Source organism: Vulpes vulpes, chromosome 9 (assembly GCF_048418805.1).
Source record: "Vulpes vulpes isolate BD-2025 chromosome 9, VulVul3, whole genome shotgun sequence".
Lineage (NCBI taxonomy): Eukaryota > Metazoa > Chordata > Mammalia > Carnivora > Canidae > Vulpes > Vulpes vulpes.
In genome coordinates, this window is record NC_132788.1 from 34,103,857 (window position 1) to 34,127,043 (window position 23,187).

Here is a 23,187-nt window from a genome sequence, read left to right on the forward strand (position 1 = left end):
CTTTATTTTTCTTCATACTGGTTAACCTACTTTGGGGAAGAAGTTATTTTTAGAAAGACAAGGTCATGGTACTTTCCTAGGAAATTTAAGCAAAGCTGAAAAGTAATACAATTTAAGGTAAAACTGAAAAGCAATATAATATAACAAGAATAAAAATTATTTGAACTCTGACTCAGTATTGTTTAGGATGTCAGGGCTGTTTTATAAGACAATCATTGGAGGTGCAAAGATTTACATATGAGGGTATACACCATAGCTTTCCCCCCCTTTTTTAAAAAAAGATTTATTTATTTATTTGGGGAGGGGGAGCACAGAGGGAGAGAAACAATCTCCAGCAGGCTCCCCACTGAGCTAATCTTGGAGACCAAGGTAATAACCAAAGCCAAAATCAAGAGATGGACACTTAATCAATTGAGCCACCCAGATGCCCCCATAGCTTTGTTTTTGATACCAAAATTTAGAAGTAACTTAATTGCCCAACAATAGAAATAGTTCATTTATGATATGTATCTAAGATAACCTCTATTAAAGAATGTTTGATGATTTAATGCTAAAGACAAAATGCTGACATAAAATGCAAGATAGGTATTGTGAATACGGTATGATTTCAGGTTTGATAATAATATAGTTTATTATAGTACATACACATAGAAAAAAAGCCTGGAAAAAAGGCAAAAAAAGTTGTCAATGTGGCCTCTAGCTTTTGAGATTATTTTGCTATTATTATGCAGTTGTGAATCTTCCAAATTTTCTAAGATAAGCATGAATAATTTTCCTATTAGGAAACATTTTTTTTTTAAAGACCAGGTTAGGGCAGCCCCGGTGGCCCAGCAGTTGAGCGCCGCCTTCAGCCCAGGGCCTGATCCTGGAGACCCGGGATCGAGTCCCACGTCGGGCTCCCTACATGGAGCCTGCTTCTCCCTCTGCCTGTGTCTCTGCCTCTCTCTCTCTCTCTCTCTGTGTGACTCTCATGAATAAATAAATTAAATCTAAAAAAAAAAAAAATTAAAAAGAAGAACAGGACAGATCTGGAAAGGTGGATCTGAGCATCATGTCCACTTCAGTCTTCCTTGCCCAACATAGGCAGGGTACATTGTGTAGAGACTGTCCTGAACATTGTTAAAGATTCTTCAGAGTTTTAGTGTTTCATTTGTTTTTAACTGTCAGAGATTAAAAACAAGATAAATTAATCTAAATAACATAGTGTGATAACTTTCATGGTATTCAACATCATATTTCCCATTTATAAACCCTGATAAGTATGAATCCATTTAAATGTAAAAGACAACACCTAGGAAATTAGTAAATATTAATATTAATGCCATGGAAAGGCAGAGTTAGATCAAGAGACTTCAGTTTAACCAGTCATCATAAGAAAAAAAACCAGAAACCCCTAATTTGTTCATTTGCTGGACAGATTCTTCTAGGTCCTGGGTAGGATATACAAGTGTGAGGTGGGGACAGGGAATAGGGCCCCAGGGAGAAGGAATAGCATGTGTGAAGGCTGTGAGGACCCACCTTGAAGTTTTCGCCAACCTGGAGAAAAAGCCAGTGTGTCCAGGGCAAAGTGAGAGAGAAGTGCTCTCTCCACCTATGGAGAGAGGCCAGGCCTTGAACCATGGTAAGAAATTTGAATTTCATTTGAAATGTAATTAAAAAAAAAAAAAAGTTTACCCAAGCTACAGTGTAGAGGAGATTAGAGGCAGAGAGGAGCAGAAGTGGGGGAGGGAGTCTGGTCTCTGCTGATGGGGGCAGGGCCAGGGTGACAGAGGAGCTCAGGAAAGTAGATTGATTGCACCTATGCGCAGGGGTTGTGAGGAGATGCTGATGGCCAACCAGGGTAAGCAAGGGTAGCACCCAGTGGCTTGAGCAGCCAGCAGCACCCAGCAACCACTTGTCAAGAGGAGAACAGAGGGAGGCCTAGATTGGAGACTTGGCAAATCTGGGGTGCCTGAGGTATACACTTTGGAAAAGCAGTGGGCATTTTGTCCTAAGTTAGGAGTGGTCCTCACATAGAGGAGGCCTTCATTTAGGGTCACGAGGAATGGGCAGTGTTACTCTTGCAAGGAAACTGGAGCGGGGACCCCAGCCTGAGAGAAGCAGGCATTCCAGGGGCAGGTGGAACTGAAGGAGGAAGGCGGAAACCCTGGGCGCAGTTGGAAGGCTGGGCCCTGTAGGCACCTGCCAGCTGCCTGCCTTTCTGGCTCAGACCAGGAGCCGCTTTCCAGGACATATCAGCTGCTTTGGGGAAACCCGTTAGAGATTACTTCAGTTTTAAGAATTTGACAAATAGCTACTGTGAATTAAATCCAGTATCTCCCCATTTATTAGTTTATTGTTAAATGCCTTTACATTTCTTTTAATTCAAAATAGGCTTATTTTTCTTAGAAGCAATTATTTTCTATATGTGGGAAAGTATGACAGTAAAAGATATTAAATTAACATACAAATGTTTCTATTTAAACATAAATTGTATATTTTTATTACTAATTGATCAATTTTTTCTCCAGAATGGCTTAATAGAAACCCACATAACTCATGGATCTCTCTGATTTTATGGAATTATATATAAAAATTTGTGGGTTTTCTATCACATAATATATTTTTTAAGATTTATCTATTTATTCATGGGAGACACAGAGAGAGGCAGAGACCTAGGCAGAGGGAGAAGCAGGCTCCCTTTGGGGAGCCTGATGTGGGATTCAATCCCAGGACTCTGGGATCACAACCTGAGCCGAAGGCAGATGCTCAACTGCTGAGCCACCCAGGCGTCACTCTATCACATAATATTAATTTTTAATTTAGAAATAAATGCTTCTATGTTCTTAAACCACATAACTGATCTGTAACTGAAATCTGTACATTTTCATTAAGATGTATAGTATGAGCCTGTACCAATATATTCTGGGGTGCCATAGTATCAGCCATAAAGCTAGAAATGATTCTAAAACCAACATACTTATTGTAAGTTTGACCATTGTTCAATTTTTGTAGTTAAAAATTATTGTAGTATGTCTTTTTAAAATAATGCCCAGCTTCCCACAGTTTGCATGTAGAACAATTCTAAATTTACTGTCAGTAATATTCATTGAAAAGAGAATCCTGTGTTTTATTTTTTTTCCATAGACTCACTAGAGCTTTATTATAATGTGGCCTACTTATTTATTATTTAAATTCAATTTCATTAACATCTACTGTATTATTAGTTTCTGGGGTATAATTTAGTAATTCATCAGTTACATCTAATGCTTATATCATGTCCCCTCCTTAATGTCCATCACCCTGTTACCCCATCCCCCTACCTACCACCCCTCCAGCAACCCTCAGTTTGTTCCCTGGGGTTGAGTCTCTTACGATTGAGGTGCCTCAATCAGTTAAGCACCCAATTCTTCGTTATGATTCAGTTCATGATCTCGGGGTCCTGGGATTGAGCCCTGCACCATTCTCTGTGCTTATTTAATTTTTCCTTTCCTTCCCCTGTGTTCATCTGTTTTGTTTCTTAAATTCCTCATATAAATGATATCATTTGGTATTTGTCTTTCTCTGACTGACTTACTACTCTTAGCATAATACCCTCTAGTTGCATCCACATTGTTGCAAATGGCAAGATTTCATTCTTTTTGATGGCTGAGTAATATTCCATTGATAATTCTTTAAAACTATGACTTGAAACTTTTTTTTTCCAGGATGACTGTGGGAATCTTTGCAAATTGTACCTTCTATTTGAAAGTCAAGCACTTACCTCGTCAACTGAAGAAAAAGCTACAAAATGACATTAAGGAGAATGGTGGAAGTTTTTCCTTTTTATTAAATCCTCAGGTATTTGCAAATTTCATAAGAACTGTATGATAGATACTATACTAGGACAGAGTACCTGGCTGCGTGGGAAGAGCATGCGACTCTTGATCTAAGGGTCTTGATATCAAGCCCCACATTTGGCATAGAGCCTACTTAAAATAAATTTAAAAAAAAAAAAAAGAGGAGAACAAGTCATGGTTAGAAGAGTAAGCAGAAAAAAATTGGCAGCAGAAGAAAGTCACTGAAGGCAGATTAAATTGTGGTATTGCCAACAGGGAAATTGGGCTGGAGAAGGGCAGAGGAGGGAAGACCATACGTCCCACCTTTTCTCCATTCCCTTGAGCTATAGGGAAATCCCACATACCTTGTGAATCTGAGGTTATTAGAGTACAGCTAAAGAGCAAAACAAATAATTTCAGATCAGCCAAATCTGTTCTCAAAGGAGAAGAGTTATGGTGTATAGCATTTGTAAAAAGCAGTCTATCTAATCACTCATCAGTATGTCAAACTCTGAGTGTCACCTGTATGATATGACTCAGCAGACAAAGAAAAACATGCATCATAAACTCATCTTGTACTGCTTGTACAGTTTGTATTGCTTGTTTTTATTTAAAGGCTGAAGGAAGCTACTTTCCTCTCTTGAAAGGAATTGTAGGCCTGACAATTTAAATATGGATTTTGAGAGCTGGATGAAATCTTAAAAAATAAGTAAGGCTAACCTCCTCTTTTTTAACCACTTCATCATAAGAAGTAGAAATTAAAGTCTGAAGTCATTAGATTCTAGGTCTGCCAATGCAGGGCTTGCCCTGTCTGCTGCTCTTCCTTCTGTTGGTGAACCGATGGGGTGGCTCAGCACTGCCTCTCCCTGAACCACAGGCCGGGATCTTGCTGACCGTGTATCTGGTTTGTTCTGTGAAGTATGTTCAACTCCAGCTAGATGCTGGGTGCTCCCTGACATTTAGTAGTTTGCCTGTGATTATCAGAAATGGAATGTCCCTGTTTACCTCCAGTTCAGGCAGAACTATATATTACATCCCCTATATGGCCGTCCTTACTTGTCCATCTCATCATTTCTGTGGATGGATAAATAATTCATGCCTGTTGTACCTTCTCAGTTTACCTTCTGGGTAAAGAATGCCAGCATGGTCTCTCATTTTCAGAAATTCCCACATACTGTGAGTTCAACCTTTTTGAAAGTTATGTTGCCATTGTATATAAACTTCTGAAATGTGCATACCAGGTATTATAACAAAGGAGACAGCTATATATGTATTGTTGAGGAGTGAGCTGCAAGATGAATTGTTAAGTGGAAAGGCAGTTTCAGAACAGCATGTTTCATATACTACCATTTGTGACTAAAAATAGGGCTATGTACTTATATGTTTATTGCCTATGCATAGAATAGCTCTACAGGAATACTCCAGAAACAAGTTACAACAGATGCCTCTGGGGAAACGAACTGAGAACAATGGTAGGAAATAGGTTAATTTATTATTATTATTGTCTTACTTTTTAGATATTCTACAATGTGCATATACTATTTATTCCAAAATAAATTAATAAAATTCAGCTTAACAAATTAAATAGTGATTACCTTTTGAATCTCTCACTCCACTCCTAGGAAAACAAACAAGTGTACAAATATGTGTGCATGAAGATGTTCAGTACAGTGTTGTTTAGAGGAGTGAAAATTTGGAAATAACCTCTAGGGTTGGCTAATCAATTATAGTACATCCATATCCATACTCTTTAAAAACTTGATTTTTTAAACCTTTATGTAACTAAAAATTATATCATTTATAAGAGTTTTAGAAATCTGCGAAATATTACTACAAATTATCTTCAAGACTCTTAAGAGTGAAAATTACAGATGTAAGTAATTTATTTAGATTTTTTTACAAGTACATAATGAATTGATTCTTTTTTTTCTAAGTGCACACATACAATCTTAGACAATGATGCTGTTCTGACCCAGTATCAACTGAAGTGTATCCAAAAGAACCAGATCCATATTATAAACCCAGATTTTATATGGGACTCTATCAAAGAAAAGAGACTCTTGGACATAATGAATTATGATCCTAATAAGGCAGTGGACATCATACCACCTCCTTGTCAAAAGGCATGCAGTTCTGGTAAGTATTTTATATCAAGCACGTAATATATTACAAGTGCAATAGTAAATGTTTCAATTTATCAAAGACAATATAGTCAAAGGGTTGTCCAGACATATGACAAAACTCCTTATCTCAGAAAACAGCCAAATAGTGAAGGACAAAGGCTACTTTAGCAATAGGAATAGATTTCTCAGTATCCAATCTAGTGTGACCAGATTCAAAAAGACTATACAAAAACACTGATAATCTCAGAAAACTTGATGTGTAAATTTTTATTTGGGAGGGAGAAGGAACTTTGTTTTTTTTTTTGTTTGTTTGTTTGTTTGTTTGTTTTTTTGAGAAGGAACTTTGTTAAAAAAATTATCACCACAACTTAATGACTGGAAATTTTCTGACTAGCGTTTTGCTAAAAAAGTTCTTTCCAATAGATATCTCTCCATAAGAATATCTCCTTTATAAACCCGGATTTTTATTTTGCAATCTGGCCAAGAAGCAAGCCTTTGGACATAGGGAAATGCCCTCCTCATGAGACCTAATCAAAAGTCGAGCAGTTCTGGTAAATAATACTTTATAGTAAGCACATGATATAGGTTAGATATCACATTGTACATATAAATTGTATTATTTATAGGAGTTTGAGAAATCTAAATGTTTTACTGTGGTGCAGCATCATTAGACAAATGATTGTCCAAAAAGCTATCCTCAGACTTTCTTACTCACAGAAAATGGTAGCTAAGACAAAATAGGCAGGATAGTGAACTCCTTTTACAGTGTTGTAAAAACATTGAAAATGTTTTTCAACATCCATGATGATACAATCAGATTCAGAATTACTATAAATACATTGACATTCTTTGAAATCTTGACAGCATTATTAAAACTGGAAAGAAATCCTTGTGTAAAAGGAGTTATTCCTATATATCAGAATGCTATAGACAGTGTTAGGATTCCTTTATAAGAAAAATATGAAGCAAAAATTGCTTAGCTTCACAAAGGAACCTGTGAATTTCCCTCTTCTAATCTAGAACATCCTCACTTCCTTCTTTGTCACGTGGCACTGGTAAGCTCATTCGGACCCTGTAGCATACTAGAAATGTATTTCATAGCTATGCTCACCATGATCTTCAGAAGAAAAAAAGATACCATTTGGAATTGTATATCTATCAGTGAGTTTCAAATAAATAAAGATTACATTAGAATTCTCCTTACATGCCTATTAAAATAGAATTATACTATAGTCTTTTATTTTTGATCTACCTTCTTCTTGTCCCACTGTACCATCCTTAGATCACCAATTATTATAGCTAGTTTAAGGACATCTTAAAAAAAAAAAAAGAATAGTATGGTAAATATGATGTGTATTCAAGGATCTTAACAATTCCAGGATTTATTGTCAATAATTTTAATAAATCTTTGAATAGTAAACAAGCATTTTCTTTTTATTCTAGAAGTGACCACAGATGATCCATCCCTGGACAACTCCATGGAGAAGGAAAACATTGTGGAATTCACAGAGTAATCTACTTCTGATCATTAAGACTCAGTTTGCAAAATGTTTTGTAAACCTCGAGCATGGTGTTGGGTTTTTTTTTTTTTAGATTTTATTCATGTATGTATGTATGTATGTATGTGTGTATGTATTTATTTATTTGAGAGAGAGAGAGAGAGAGCGCAAGCAGGGTGAGGGGCAGAGGGAGAGGAAGAAGGAGAGTGGACTCCCCAGTAAGTGGGGAGCCTGATGTGGGGCTTGATCCCACGACTCTGAGATCATGACCTGAGCTGACACTCAAACACAGTTTTATTTTTTTTAAAAGATTTTATTTATGCATTAGAGACACAAAGAGAGAGTCAGAGACATAGGCAGAGGGACAGGCAGGCTCCCTATGGGGAGCCCAATGCAGGACTTGATCCCAGGACCCCGGAATCACACCCTGAACCAAAGGCAGATGCTCAACCACTGAGCCACTCAGGTGCTCCTAAACACAGTTTTAAAATGCTATTAGTACATCATGTTTTTTGTAGTATTTTCATCTATCTTGCTTCTCTAATTTTAGACTTTTATTTATTCAAGACTTTACTTTCACTCGCATAGTGATAATGATTTCCAGCTTAGTATTATATAAGACAGGACATAGTTGTTAGATTGATTTTTAAAAAGAAAAGGCACTGGAACTGAGATGTAGGCAGTCTGCTTACCCGGCTGCCTTACTGAGAAGACTTTTGAGTAAAGACAGTTCCTTACTCTTTACCTAATATGTCAAAAAATGGAAAGAGTGACAGCCTTCTGCAAATGGAGGATGTGAGGCTACAGTTTTATATGGCTTCATAAAGCATACCCAAAACTGTAGTGTGAATTAAGCATCACATTTACTTTATTTATTATTACTAGTGTTAAAAGAGAGAACAAATACCAAATATAAAAGTATGGATTATGAGAAATCTGACACCTTTATTTTAATGGGAGAGGTGGTTAACTGTAGTCCAGAGAGTCTCTGATGTGAGCCTGTCTGAGTGACACGGCTCCTAAGAGTCAGAACCCAAGAGAGTGCAGGTCACCTGCCTCTGCTAGGATTGGCGCTCTCTCCAGTGCACTGACCCCCATTTCTGCTTCAGGCCACCCCACCTTCCAATACAGACATTCAGTATTTGGCATCAGAGCTCTAGAGCCATACAGAGGAGGAATCCAGCTCATTCCACAAGACTTTTTAACCATTTTCAGAATATCTAAGGAGCCATTAGGGACTTAAAATATATTTTGTATGGAATTAGGAGACATACAAAAAAAATTTGTGGAAGTTCTGTTTAATCTAAAAGTCCATTTTGATGTTAAAATTTTATTATACAAATTTCAGGTTTTATAAGAATGTTGAAATTCCTCATTTTCCACAAGACTTTGAAGTTGCAAAATATAACACCTTGGAAAAAGTAAGAGTCTGGTTTGTATTTGAAAAAAAAAAAACCTGAATGTCTCCTGAGTACTTTTCCTGTTTGATAATTTTCTCATTGTTTTGGAAAATTGTGTGTATCCTAAATAAGTATTTCTTAATATATGAGTTGATTTTTAATAATCAAGAAAATTTTATGTTTAACTTTTTAGTTGTTTTAATTAAAGTAATACATGCTCCTAATAAAAATATAAACAGTACAAAATATTAACATGACTTTAAAAGTAAAGGATCTCCTCTCCTGTTTATTACTGGTTCATATATTTTTTGGAGTAGACTTGACACTAAGTATTTATATCATGTTGAATTTCCATTACTATTCATTAAAAAGAAAAGGAGAAAATTATTTCTCTAATATATAAGTGAAAGCCCTAGCATTTGAAATGATGCCCCATTTACATATTTTAGATATTTTAATAAAATGTAACTTGAGAATAAATTCCCTCTATGATGAAGAAAATATAAAAAGTGGTACAGTTTAAATGTATACAGATTTATCTGTAGTAAAAGTAAGTACCAGTAGGAAATATACGGAAACATTAATAGGAATTATATATCTGTAGTATGATGTTAGGTAATTTTTGTTTTTCCTTTATACTTTCTTTTTTTAAAAAAAACATTTTTTTTAAATTTATTTATTCAGAGAGAGAGAGAGACTGAGAGGCAGAGACACAGGCAGAGGGAGAAGCGGGCTCCATGCAGGGAGCCCGACACGGGACTCGATCCTGGGTCTCCAGGATCAGACCCCGGGCTGCAGGCGACGCTAAACTGCTGCGCCACTGGGGGTACCCCCTTTATACTTTCTGTATTTTCTAAATTATATCTCCAAATGAACTGGTATTAGTTTTTTTTTTTTTTAAGATTTTATTATTTGTCAGAGAGTGAGAGAGCACAAGCAGGGGAGGGGCAGAAGGAGAGGGAGAAGTAGGCTCCCTGCAGAGGGGATCCCAATGTGGGAGCTCAATCCCAGGACCCTGAGACCATGACCTGAGCTGAAGGCAGATGCTTAACCTACTGAGCCAGCCAAGTACCCCTTGTATTAGTTTTTATAATCAACATTTTTAAATGGTGTGTGTGTCGTTTGTTACTTAACGAATGCAGCTTCTGAAGGAATAGCCTATTTTTCAGATTGGGGCCAAGGGAGGTAAGGAGGTGGCCGTGGTAGAACTGCAGAGCTGCCAGGACCCTGAAGACCCTGCCTTTCTCATATCCACACACTTCCTCCTGCCCAATGGCCACAAGGTAATGATCTTTCTTTTTTTTTTTTTTTTTTAAAGAACCCTCTTGCACTGTTGGTGGGAAGACCTCATTTCTGAGGTTTTTGCTTTTCTTCCCTTCCCCTGATTAATTTTTTTCATTTCCAAAAAGTTTGAAAGCTAGACTTCAAAGCCAGACAAATATGTAAAGTAAGAGTGAGTATGCAGTCTCTGAACCTGTTTGAGTGACTTCAGTGAATCAAATGCATCTCTTCTGCCTGTTGTACTTGCTCAGGCTTTTCTCCTCTTACTTTCAGGTATTAGGCTGTTTAGTGAAGAATTGAAGATTTAAGTCATTCTTTGAAAAAACTAGTTACTAAACTCTTGCTGGCAGAGATCCAATGCTTTATTGACATTCTGTTTCCCCACGGTGTGTAAAGAGGTGATTAGTAAGGATCCACCGGTTAATAAGTTATTGTACCTCGCATCCTAACATTTTGCTCCACACTATAATTCACAGACTAGAAAGTTCTCTGTGCAGAAAACCTCTGCAGATGCAAGTGAATACTATGAAAATTACATTGAAGAGCTGAAGAAACAAGGATTTCTGTTAAGGGAACATTTTACACCTGAAGCAACCCAATTAGCATCCGAAAAACTTCAGGCAGTAAGATTTATTTTTATGGGCTATTTTCTGTGATTGATTGAATATCTTTAATAGAAATGTCTTCTTTTGACAAATAAAAACCTGACGGGAGAAAGTGGGAGTTAAGAACAAGAAAGGTGGGCAGCCCCGGTGGCACAGCGGTTTAGTGCCGCCTGCAGCCCAGGGCATGATCCTGGAGACCCTGGATCAAGTCCCACATCAGGCTCTCTCTGCATGGTGCCTGCTTCTCCCTCTGCCTGTGTCTCTGCCTCTCTCTCTCTCTCTCTCTCTCTCTCTCTCTGCGTCTCTATGAATAAATAAATAAAATATTTTAAAAAAAAGAACAAGAAAGGTAAACTCACAGAAAGGCAGGGAAGCATGGTGGGGAGTGAGTTCAAGGATGAGCCACAGACCTGTTTGTTTCAGCAACACACCGCCAAGGCTTTCAGATTTCCTTGTAACCTAGGTGCGGAATAGGCATCCTTAATCCTTAATGCCACTTAACCTTTGATGCCACTAGCAGGCCTAAAGCTTACAAAGCAAAGGAAGGGTCAAAAGGAAACATGAAGTGGGAATAAAAGGAAGAGGGGGAAATAGGGAGCGTGTAGGCAGGAAGCAGAGGCGCAGACAGATACCAATCCCTTGGCTGCCTGTGACTCTCTCTGTGACTGCAGTTAATTATTTCTTCTCTTGTCTCTGTTCCTCTTGGTTTTAAATCAACCCACTTAAGAGACTTTTTGTTCCTGGGGTTGTTTGTTTGTTTGTTTGTTTGTTTGTTTTTTTGCAGTTGCTTTTGGAGGAGGTAATAAATGCAAGCGCTCTGAGCAAAGAAGTGAGCGATTTGGTGGAGATGGTTTGGGCAGAAGCTCTGGGCTGCCTGGGGCGTCTGCTTCTCAAGCCTGTGAACAGGATTAGCCTCAATGATGTGAGTCACAATGTCCCTGCAGCAGCCCCCGCCTTGTGTCCAGCTGCTGTCTGGCTCAGCTGCTGACATGGTACCACATGTGTTGGGGCACCAGTCCAGCCTCTCCTGGGTGCATTCCTGATGGGCTTTTTCTTACCTTGGGAAAAGGGAACACTGAGAGCCCTGAGGGGAAAACAGGCTTCCAGGACAGCTAGATGTTCTTACATATGAAGCATCAGACCCAAGAGCAGCTCCCAGCGCAGTGTCTGGTGCTGGCTCCTTAGGGGGCCTGCCCCTTAGGTCCCCAGGTGTGCAACAGGCCTGAGGGACAAGGTTGCTCTTGGTCCTCATGATCAGATGCTCAGACCCAAGTCTGAGCCACTGCCTTACAATCTCCTAACATGTGACCATTTAGGGGAAGGCTGGGATACTTCCAGCCCTGCAGAAAATACTCTTCTTCACTTTGTATGATCGAAAGAGCAAACGAAGGAAAATATTCCCAATGGTACAACTTGTGCAACTGCATTGTTATGGTAAAATAATACAGTGTTCTGTGGAACTAGACTAGTTTATTTCAGGGAGAAAAAGGTTTTCTGGGGCAAAGCCCAAACAGTACTTGTGTAAGTAGAAACATGTTCTGCTGGATTTTGTTCCCAGTTCAATTCTGAGATTTTTCTGAATTTCTTGTGTGAACAGCAAGTCTCCTCTGGTTGCATTAGTATTCCGCTCTCTGCAGATATAGACGGAAATATAGATACCATTGTAGACATAGATACAGATGTACAATGTAGGTATAGATCTAGATATACAGTCACAGGTATTGAAGGCTCTGGTTTTTCCCTCTAGTTAAGCTGAGCCCAGTTTTGGAAGGCTTCTCGTGGTGTCATCATCACAACCAAGACACATCTCCTGAAAGTATGGCATCTGTCTTACGGCTGGTGTCAGTAGAAAACTAACTAATAGTTGTGACATATCTTAAAACGGTTTTAGATATTTTTATGCATATGTTCCTTCACTCTCTCCCTGATTGTCAAGATTTGATTTGATTTGATTTTTTTTAAAGATTTATTTATTTATTTAATAAGCGTATATTGTCCTCCATTTAAAGGTGAGCAAGGCAGAGGGAGTTCTACTTCTAGTAAAGACAGCATTGAAAAATGGAGAAACAGAAGAACAATTGCAAAAAATGATGACTGAGTTCTACAGATTAATACCTCACAAAGGCACAACAACTGAGGAAGTAGACCTGAGACTGTTAGCTAAGAAAGAGGACCTCTGCCAGGTAAATCTCTGAAATAAGAATTCAATTTATAATAAATTGTGGAAGGGTCTTTCCAAATGTGATTAATAAGGTAGCACTGAATCCCAAAGTTGGCTCAAAAATAAACGTTGAACCATTTTAGAATGCTTTGGGTCCTCATGGAAGTTATCTGAACCATGTTTCCAAACATGAATGTGTTGGAATAATAGTACAATGGCAGATATGTTTAGAATTGCTACGCTGTAAAATAATTTTCTACATCAGAATGATGCCCACAGGCCAGGTCTGAGGACCCAGAGGTCTCTGAGGTCGTGCAGGACCAGCAGAGAGAGTCCCTGGCTGCTCACAGGATAGAGATCAAATATAAGCCAGCATGAGGTGAAAGCAGAGTTTTTTGTAGGTATATAGAGACTGCAGGTACAGACTGTGTCTGGGAGACTCAGCAAGGAAAGGAAGGAGTCTTATCTTTGCTTAGGGTCTGGGGATTTTATTGAGCATCATGGTCTGGCATCTGTGTCCTCTCAGGTCCCCAGGAACTGGTAGGAACAAAGACAAGGGCCCAGGTGTTATTCCTCGGAGCCAGGGGGTCTTGTGGAGATGTCTAGCTCTGGTGGTCTGGACATTCATATGATAGCTTCATCAGGCCCTTCTCACCTGGCCCTTTCTTAGATGTTGTCTGTTCTTGAGAAATCATTAACTTCTTGTCCCCTCAAAGGAGAACACACACTGATTACATCACAGGCACATGTAAAGTGCAGGTCCTGGCAAGAATAGAAGCAGGAGAAGGAACAAAAGCAGATTTCTATGGAGTCCTTTAGATTCCCTATCTCAAGGAGATGAATTAGGATTCTTTTTACAAAAGAAACAGAAAAAAAAAAAAAAAAAAAGAAACAGAAAGCTCTAATTGACTTGAACCATGAGGACACCTGTCACCCTGTATAACAAAAAGCCAGCTGTGGGTGGCTGCTCGTCCAGTCACTCAGAGGTAGAATTATCACAGCCTCTTTCCATCTCTGTGTTTCCTGTAAGCTGAGCTTCCCTTTCAGCCTGGCTCACCTTATGTGACCTTATAGCTGTGGTTGTTCATAGCATCCCAAATGGAGTATTTCTTTTCTTGTCTCTCAGAACAATCTCCCCCCATCCTGCAGACTCTTTGGTCAGTTCTTTGCTCAGAACTGAGTCATATGCACATTCTAAGCCGGTCACTGGCAAGGAGAGTGGAATTACTGACTCCTCAGAAATGAGCCCACTCCCTTGAACTGTAGGGGAAGGAGCAAGGCTCCGTTAGCAAAGAGGAAGGCAGCCACAGTGTCCCCCTCACCTTGGATGAGATCAAGTCACTCCCTGCTCTGAGCTGCCTCATCTGTGCATGAAGGAATTGGGACAAGACCATAAATCTATGACATGGACTTCAGAAGAGTGTGTGGATATGAAACTTTATATGTTTACGGGAAATTCTAGCTTTCAACAGATTCCTGGAGTAGTCTGTAATCCAAAATAAGTCACAGCTCAACAAATGAGATGAACCAGTAAATGAGATGATAAAGGAGCCTTCCAAATTTAAAGTTTCATGATTTGCCTACCACCTTTAAGAACTTTAAGAACCTCAGTTTCTGGTTCTGCTACTGAAAAGGTATATATGGTGTCCATCCAAATGCTTTTTCTTTTTTTTTTTTTTTAAGATTATATTTATTTATTCATGAGAGACACAGAGAGAGGGAGAAGCAGGCTCCATGCAAGGAGCCCAAAGTGTGGGACTCGATCCCGGGACTCCAGGATCGCGCCCTGGGCCGAAGGCGGCGCTAAACTGCTGAGCCACCTAGGCTGCCCCATAGTATACCTTTTAAATATAATTTTGACTTTGAATAATGCACATGTGTTACCTATCAAAAATATAAAAGTTAGGGACGCCTGGGTGGCTGAGGACGTCAGGCTCCCTGCATGGAGCCTGCTTCTCCCTCTGCCTGTGTCTCTGCCTCTCTCTGTCTCTCTGTGTGTCTCTCATGAATAAGTGAATAAAATCTTAAAAAAAAAAAAGTATACTCTGAGCAATCTCTATTCTAACATGTCCCCTCCTCCCACTCCAACTCCCCAGCTCGAGAGAGAACCATTTTTATTAGTGTCTTCTCTTTGTATTTTCTTTATGCAAATAACTATAAATATGCACGTATATACTTATTCCTCCCTACTTTTTTTACATAAGAAGTTATGTACCATGTTTTCTGTTCTGCACCCATCATCCCCTCTTAACATATCCAGCATGTAAGAGAGCATCTTCATTCACCACCTTGTGTGGGCATCCCCTATTGCCAGACATTAGGATTGTTTCCAGACTTTTCTACTACACAAAATGCCAAAGTGAATATGCTTGTAATTTGTCATTTCATACCTGCACAAGAGTGTCTCTGAGATAGATCCCAGGAGTAGAAGCACTGGCTTATGGGATTGATGCATCTGTATTGTGATAGATTTCATCTTATTCCCTCATAAAAGTTCTATTCGTTGCCCTCCCACTATCAGTGAATGAGAGTTTCTATTTCCTATAGTTTTACCAAAAGTGTATCTGTCAAACATTCAGATTTTTACGAATTTTATGGATGAGAAATGACTTCTCAGTTACAGGATTTATGTTTAGTTTATGTGTCTTTTTCTGTGAACTGTCTACTCATGTCCTTTGGCCCTTTTTCTTCTGGATCTTGCCATTTTTCTTCATGACTTTTAGGACCTCTTAATAAGTTAGGGAGCTTAGTCTGGGAAAGGAGTTGCAAATATTTTCTATAGTTTGTTTTGCTTTGTTTTACTTTGCTTATGGTGAATTTTGGGTGGTGGTTGAGTTTTTTACTTTTATATAGAAAATTCATCAACCTTTTCTTTTATGGCTGGTGTGTTTGAATTATAAAGATGTGTGGCAGCAGAATGAATAGGGCTCCCCTGTCATGTCTCTTTCATCTCAAAGATGGTAAAACCAATACATCCCCATAATAAATGTAATTCAGATGAGCTGGGAGCTGTGTTCCATCCTCCAAGCCCCATGACCTGTGGAGTATACTAAATATAATTAGGTTCCTTCAGGGAAGACAACCATGTCTTATTCATTTTTCTATCTCTCAAACCTGATACAATGCCTGGCATACAGAACATGCTTAATGAGATTTTGGTAACAGAATTGGACTTGAATTTTGATGATCCGAGCTCCTACTTAGTCAGTCACCTCCTCTTTGCTGTGGAATCTTGGGCAATTAATTCAGCTTCTTAGAGTCTTACTTTCCCCATCTATACGATGAGGAAAATAACACCTGAGCTGTAGTGTGGATTAGAGAAATGCTATACCCCAAAACACTTTATCAACAATGATATGCTATCCTGATGGACACTATTATTCTTATTGTATATTATGCTGTCACTGAGGGCGCAATATATATAAAGGTATTACCTTTAATATGTAACTCACATAAATATTGATCAAAAGCTTTGGGAGAGGGGCCACTGGCTGGCTCAGTCAGTGGAGCATGAAACTCTTGATCTCAGGGTCGTGAGTTCAAGCCCCATATTGGGTATAGAGATTACTTAAAAATAAAACCTTAAAAAAATTTTTGGGACAAAAACCTTATTTTTCCAATCTTTTTTGAGAAAGTGTAATGTGCTATAAATATTTTGAATGTAGTGATTCTGACATCTTTTATTATTTCCATCTACAGCTAATAAGAGACATGGTTAATGTCTGTGAAACTAATTTGTTCAAACCCAGTCCTCCATCTCTTGCCAAATACCGAGCTCTGAGATGCAAAATTGAGCATGTTGAGCAGAACACCGAAGAATTTTTGAGAGTTAGAAAAGAGGTTTTACAGAATAATCACAGGTATGCATAAAGGAAATGTCTTAGGATTTGTTATTATGTTATGTTATTCAGATCCTGTTCAAGAGCTACTCTCCTTAATTACCTGTTTAATCCTCTAGTAACAAGGTAACTATGTTGTGATGACAAATTACTTTCTTCAGTGCTTATAATGGGGCTTGGAGGGTACCCGGGTAGCTCAGTTGGTTAAGTGTCTGATTCTTTATTTCAGCTCAGTTCTTGATCTCAGGGTCACGAGTTCAAGCCGTGCATTGGGCTCCTTGCTGGGCATAGAGCCTACATAAAATATGTGTGTGTAAATGTTCATAAGGACCAACTTTATTGAAAGTGGACACACAGAGAGAATGCAGCATAAAAAAGTGTTTCCAGGATCAAACCATGGATGATGCTTTTACTATAAAGAAAAGAACCTGCCAGTAGAGTAGCTACTTATTTTTGATGAGGGTTCTCTGCTTTTCTGCGTGCTCCACGATCTTCTCTTTCACGTAAAGACCCTTCCACTTGCGCACTGCGTTCATGTACTTCCCGGCCTGGTTCTCAGAATCAGCCTTTTCCCCAAAGTGCGAGTATTCCTTCTCAGTGTTCAGCACCCAGAAGGGGTCGCTGGGAATGATCTCCCAATGGCTGAACACCAGCTGCGGGCTGGCCACACAACTCATCCACTTCCTTATCCCATCCGCAAAGCCGAAGCTCTCAGCAACAGGCAGCACCGCCTTGTTGATGAACATGTCTGTCCCTTCTTTCATTTCTTCTTGAAGCACTCGACCTTCTCTCTTTCCCTCTGGTAGAGGAAGAGGAAGCAGTGTCTGAACCAGAGCCTGAGGCCTGTGATGATGCAGAGTTAGCAGATGACAGTCTTGGAGAGGGGACCATTTGTACTGAGTCCAGCCAGCAGGAACCCATCAGCAAGCCAGGCTTCACACATCTGAGCAGCTCTCCTTGTTACTACTTTTACCAAGTGGAGGACGGGCAGCACATGTTCCTGCACCCTGTGAATGTGAGCTGCCTTGTGAGGGAATACGGCAGCCTGGAGCAGAGCCCAGAGAAGATCTTGGCGGTAGTGGTGGAGATCTCTGGCTACTCCATATCCGAGGATGTTCGACAGCACCATAGATACCTCTCTCATCTGCCACTTACCTGTGAGTTCAGCATCTGTGAACTAGATCTGCAGCCTCCTGTGGTCTCTAAGGAAACCCTAGAGATATTCTCAGATGACACTGAAAAGAGGAAGCGGCAGCGCCAGAGGAAGGCTTGAGAGAAATGCCTCAGGAACGCAGGATTGAGATGGAGGAGAACAAGAAACAGGGCAAGTACCCAGAAGTCCACATTCTCCTAGAGAATCTACAGCAATTTCCTGCCTTCAATTCCTGTACCTGCACCTCTGATTCTGCTTTGGGGCCCACCAGCACTGAGGGCCATGGTGCCCTCTCCCTGTCTCAGCAGAAGTCCAGGTTCCCAAGCAGACTTTATGCTGACCTCTCTGTCACCCACTGCCAGTCAGGGCAGTACTTCATTCTGCGTTCTGAGTCTGGAAGAAGACTCTCCCTTCCCTTCCTTTGCTCAGATGCTGAGGGTTGGAAAAGCAAAAGCAGATGTGTGGCCCAAAACTGCTTCAAAAAAAAGATGAAGACAGCTTAGTTTCTCCTGCTCCTGTGGACAGTGATGGGGAGAGTGATAACTCAGACCATGTTCCTGTGCCCAGTTTCCAAAATTCCTTCAGCCAAGCTATTGAAGCAGCCTTCATGAAACTGGACACACCAGCTACTTCAGATCCCCTCTCTGAAGAGAAAGGAGGAAAGAAAAGGAAAAAACAGAAACAAAAGCTCCTGTTCAGCACGTCAATCGTCCACACCAAGTGCCACTACTGGTCCCGGCTACCTTCTCCATCTGGTTTTCTTGTTTCTGTGCTTTTGTTTTGCTGCTGTAATTTTTATTTGAGTTTATTTAATATATGAGTTTGAACAGATTAGCTCTGGGGGGAGGGGGTTTCCACAGCGTGAGGGGGAACGAAGAAAATTTTAAATACAGTTTATTTTCCAGCTTCCCATCTTTACACCAAAATAAAGTATTGACACTCACGAGAAAAAAAATATATATAATATTACATATATTATATATATAATATAAATGTATATAATGTATAAATGTAGATAAATGTATATAATGGGGCTTGGGACAGTATTCTATGCTTGAAAACACTCCCTACTAGTCCACTCTAATTTCAAGTTTACCTAATTTTGCTGAGAATTAAATTTTAAAATTTTAGATCATGGGCAGCCTGGGTGGCTCAGCGGTTTAACGCCACCTTCAGCCCAAGGCATGATCCTGGAAACCTGGGATCAAGTCCCGCGTCAGGCTCCCTGCATGGAGCCTGCTTCTTCCTCTGCCTGTCTCTGCCTCTCTCTCCTCTCTGTGTCACTCATGAATAAATAAAAAATAAAATCTTTAAGAAAAAATTTTTAGATCACATGGTATTTTTTGTTTTGAAGGATATTATAGGAAAATCCATTTAAATTAAGATTTTAAGATGCAGAACCATGTGTGTAGCAGCTTCTAAAACAGCCCCCCCAAGGCATGGAAATAGTTGAAAGTCTGGAAAATACGTTAAGAGATATGACACTCCTAAATGTCAGTCACATCCATCTCCCCGTTGACCGAAAGAGTCCCTGTGTCTTGTGCTCATGTGTATTCTGCAAGCCAGGGCAGCAGCTGTAACAGCAGCCGTGTGTGGATCAGCTGCTCAGACAAGCCATCACTGGGCATTAGTTGGTTCCTCTGAGAGTGCGGACCCAGCTTCAAGTTTCAGAAACCAATTTGATGGGTTTATTCTCAGGGGTGGAACTGACTTCCATTGGTTTGGCCATTCATTCCACTAATGTAACCTCTCAGCACTCCCCTGCCTGAAGTCTTTCTTCTGGACTTTTTAGCATTTCAGCTATCATTAGGTATAAAGGGCCAGGTTAGCTTTAATTAGCCTCATACCCTGCTTAGAGCCAGAGGTGGTAAACTGCACCCTCTGCCCCCTATACCAATGCAGGGGCCAGTTGTTATATTTTTAGGGATTTTGTGAACTGTATACCATTAGTAACTTGAAAGTGGCTATGATGGCAAGATTAATACCATGAAAATCAACAAATGGTACAAATCAGAGTTGTGGGTAGGTTTTGCTATTTTTTTGAGAACTGGTGTTCCGGCACCTTGGTAGAACCAGACCCACCCACACCTCCCTTTATGGACTAATTCAGACCTATCTAAAATTGAGTTCTACTTTTCTGGTTAGTCATCCTCAAATGCCATTCTCAGCATCACTTTACACCCACAAAGATGGGTATATTTTTTTAAACAAACAAACGGAAAATCGTAAGTGTTAAATGAAGATGTGGAGAAATTGGAACCCTCATACAATGCTTTTGGAAGTGTAATATGGTACAGCTGCTGTTTGACAGTTCCTCAACAAATTCAACACAGAATTCTTGTCTGCCCTAGCAATTCCACTCCTTGTTCTATACCCCAAAGAACTGAAAACAAGTACTCGAACTGATACTGGTACATGAATATTCACAGCAGCACTATGTACAGTAGCCAAATGGTACAAATAACCCAAATGTCCATCAATAGTTGAATGGATTGACAAAATGAGGGGTGTGTGTGTATGTATGTATGTGTGTATATAATCTATATGTGTGTGTGTGTATAATATAGAAAGAGTATTAATCACCAAAAAAGGAATGAAGTACTGATACATGCTACAAAATACAAAATGGGTAACTCTTAAAAGCATTATGCTAAGTGAAGTAAGCCAGACACAAAAGACCACATATTGTATGATTTCTTTTATATGCAATATCTAGAATCGATAAATTAAACCCATGGAGGCAGAAAGCAAGTTGCCTAGTTCCAGGAGAGAGAGGAAGGAGGACTGACTGCTAAATGGGCATGGGGTATTCTTTTGGAGTACTAAAATGTTTAGATAGAAGTGGTGATTGCACGTTTTGAGTTTACTAAATACTACTGGCTGTACTCTTCAAAATAGTTAATTTTAAGTTATGTGAATTTTATGTCAATTGAAAAAATCCTTTCCTATAAATCTTTTGCAGGTTTTACTTTTATATATAATCAAATTATTTTTATTTCTTTTTATTTGATTTTTGACCCTCCCCTAGGTATCTGCTAGGATCTAATACTAATTAAGAAACTAGTAACAGTGAAGGTGGAATCAGGAGGGGAGTAACTGACTTTCTCCAGGGAGTCAAAGAGAAGGAAGAGCCACTTCTTCAAGCACAGGGAGGAGAGTGCAGTTTAATAATCTAATGCCTCTTGAGCAGGCCTTGGAGATCTTACCTCACACCCAAGTGATGTTGACTGTTCATATGACAAAAGTGAATCTCTCCCTCTGGAGAGGTTCTGCTGCTGTGAAGAATTAGATTTTCTCCATTTCATTTCACTAATGATGATTGTTTCATATTAACTTTTTCTAGTAATAAAATTCATGTTCTTTGCTGAAAGTTTAGACAGTGTGTAAAAACATGATGAAAATTAAAGATCACCCAAATCTCACCACCAGAGATAACCCAGAAATAATATAATCACTGTTAACATGTTGGTGTAGAATATATCCCAAATTGAACTATTGATTCTTCTTCACACCTAGTAGTCTAGTAAGCCAACTCTCTGAAATAGAAGTCCTGACTTGTAATAACTGTTGGTTTCTGTGGTGTAAATACTCCCAGCTAATTTCAAGCTACCAGTGTGATGCCAAAGAAAGAGGAGTTGGGAAGGCATGCTGGATAGGCCCTCTCATCTCCTCTGCCCCACAGCTGTGTCCTTCCATAGACCCCAGTCTTTCCCCATGCCTCCCCATCCTGGTCACCCATCCAGAGGTATTGTCAACTCTCCTTCATCCCCACATCAGCACACCCTGTTAGTTCTGCCTCCAAAGTATCTGTGCCCCATTAGCTTCTTTCATACACACTACTGCCACCTTCACTGCAGACACTGCTGTTTCTCCTGCTTCCTGACCCGGCCAATTTATTTTCCCAAAACAACCAGCTAGGTCTTAAAATATATACTATATTATGCTATGTTACAATAAAATAAATGTCACTTTCAAAGATAGGCCTTTCTTGAGCATCCTCTCTTTGAACCTGGTTGGCTTGCGAGTAGAACTTAAAATCAGTTATTTGTTAATTTTTATTGTCTTTCTCTATTAGGATGTAAGCGCCATGAAGCCAGAGACCATGTTATCTCACTTCCAGGGCCTGGATAGATATCCACAGAATGGTTTTGGTTTTGGTTTTTTGATAGGAAAAAAGAGAACACAAGGACATGCCTGCGGGAGCAGAAGGTCGGGAGGGGCAGAGAGAGAACCCCAAGCAGGTTCCATGCCTAGCATGGAGCCCGACCCAGGGCTTGATCTCATGACCCTGAGTCATGACCCCAGTGAAATCAAGAATCTGATGCTTAACAGCCTAAGCCAACCAAGCACCTCCAGAGTGTATTTGTTGAGTGAATGAATGCATGCATGAATGAACTCAATCTATATGTTATATATATTACATATATTATATATTTGACAAAATTTGAGATCATACTCTGCATAAAGTTTTGTGACCTATTTTTAAAATTAATTTTACTACAAATTTTACTTTATATCCTTGTATTTTTAAAGAGTGTGATTTTTTTTTTGATGGCTACATAATATTTCCAAGAAATGTTGTGTTCTGATTCACTGAATCCATTCCATAATAATGGCCATTTGGGCTATTTTGAGTTTAATACTAATAATGATTTTTTATTTTGCTCTTGATTATGCAATCTCAAGGTTTTTCTTCTGCTTTTTTACAGCCAAGTTCCAGTGGACATCTTGCAGATATTTAGAGTTGGCAAAGTGAATGAAGCCACAGAGTTTTTGAGCCAGCTTGGCAATGTAAAGCCCTTACTACATGGATCTCCTGTACAAAGCTTTATAGGGATCCTGTCCCGGTAAGAGGATACCATCTTTATTTTCCAAATGTTTCAGTCTCATGAAGATGAAATGTATTACTGTTTTTCTTTTCTTTTTTTCTATAGTACATGAGTCTCTTCAGTTAAAATCAGCTATTGCATTCCAGAGAAAATGGAACATTTTAATTGTTATAAGTATAATTTAAATTGTGTGCTTATTATTACATATATTTAAAAGCGTAGTGCATAGGTATGACTTGCTTCTTGAAAACAGTATCATATGAAGAAAGAGGATTCTCTATTTCATGATGGCTCTTCTATATGTATCTAATCTAGAGAACATCCAATACTTACAGAGAAAGGTCTAGAAATTAGAGTACCCAGATGCTGTGAGGTATCTATTCAAAACATAACTCTAATTTTTTGTTTGCTTTGAGTAACCACTTAATATTAGAGCTGAACTGTAGACACAGGGAGCAGGGGAGGATATGATTACATCTGGATCCTTAATTAAATATGTA

At 39.2% G+C, this 23,187-nt stretch overlaps 1 protein-coding gene and 1 pseudogene across 3 annotated transcripts in view; both read left to right on the plus strand.

The window, feature by feature from the left end:
- Window positions 1-23,187, plus strand: part of PARP4 (poly(ADP-ribose) polymerase family member 4) — a 107,499-nt gene that overhangs the window by 2,609 nt on the left and 81,703 nt on the right. The window contains exons 2-11 of one of the 3 annotated variants that reach the window (XM_025996618.2): window positions 3,687-3,819; window positions 5,732-5,933; window positions 7,364-7,430; window positions 8,768-8,840; window positions 9,989-10,102; window positions 10,577-10,723; window positions 11,490-11,627; window positions 12,715-12,888; window positions 16,566-16,726; window positions 22,568-22,705. In XM_025996618.2, the coding sequence (XP_025852403.2) occupies window positions 3,688-3,819; window positions 5,732-5,933; window positions 7,364-7,430; window positions 8,768-8,840; window positions 9,989-10,102; window positions 10,577-10,723; window positions 11,490-11,627; window positions 12,715-12,888; window positions 16,566-16,726; window positions 22,568-22,705 (1,346 nt within the window). In that variant the 5' untranslated portion in view covers window position 3,687. Of the gene's footprint in view, window positions 1-3,686; window positions 3,820-5,198; window positions 5,270-5,731; window positions 5,934-7,363; window positions 7,431-8,767; window positions 8,841-9,988; window positions 10,103-10,576; window positions 10,724-11,489; window positions 11,628-12,714; window positions 12,889-16,565; window positions 16,727-22,567; window positions 22,706-23,187 lie in introns of those variants that run through there. The other 2 variants (XM_072719739.1, XM_072719740.1) reach the window with 2 other exon arrangements.
- On the plus strand, window positions 17,451-18,805 carry LOC140593862 (E3 ubiquitin-protein ligase RNF10 pseudogene; annotated as a pseudogene).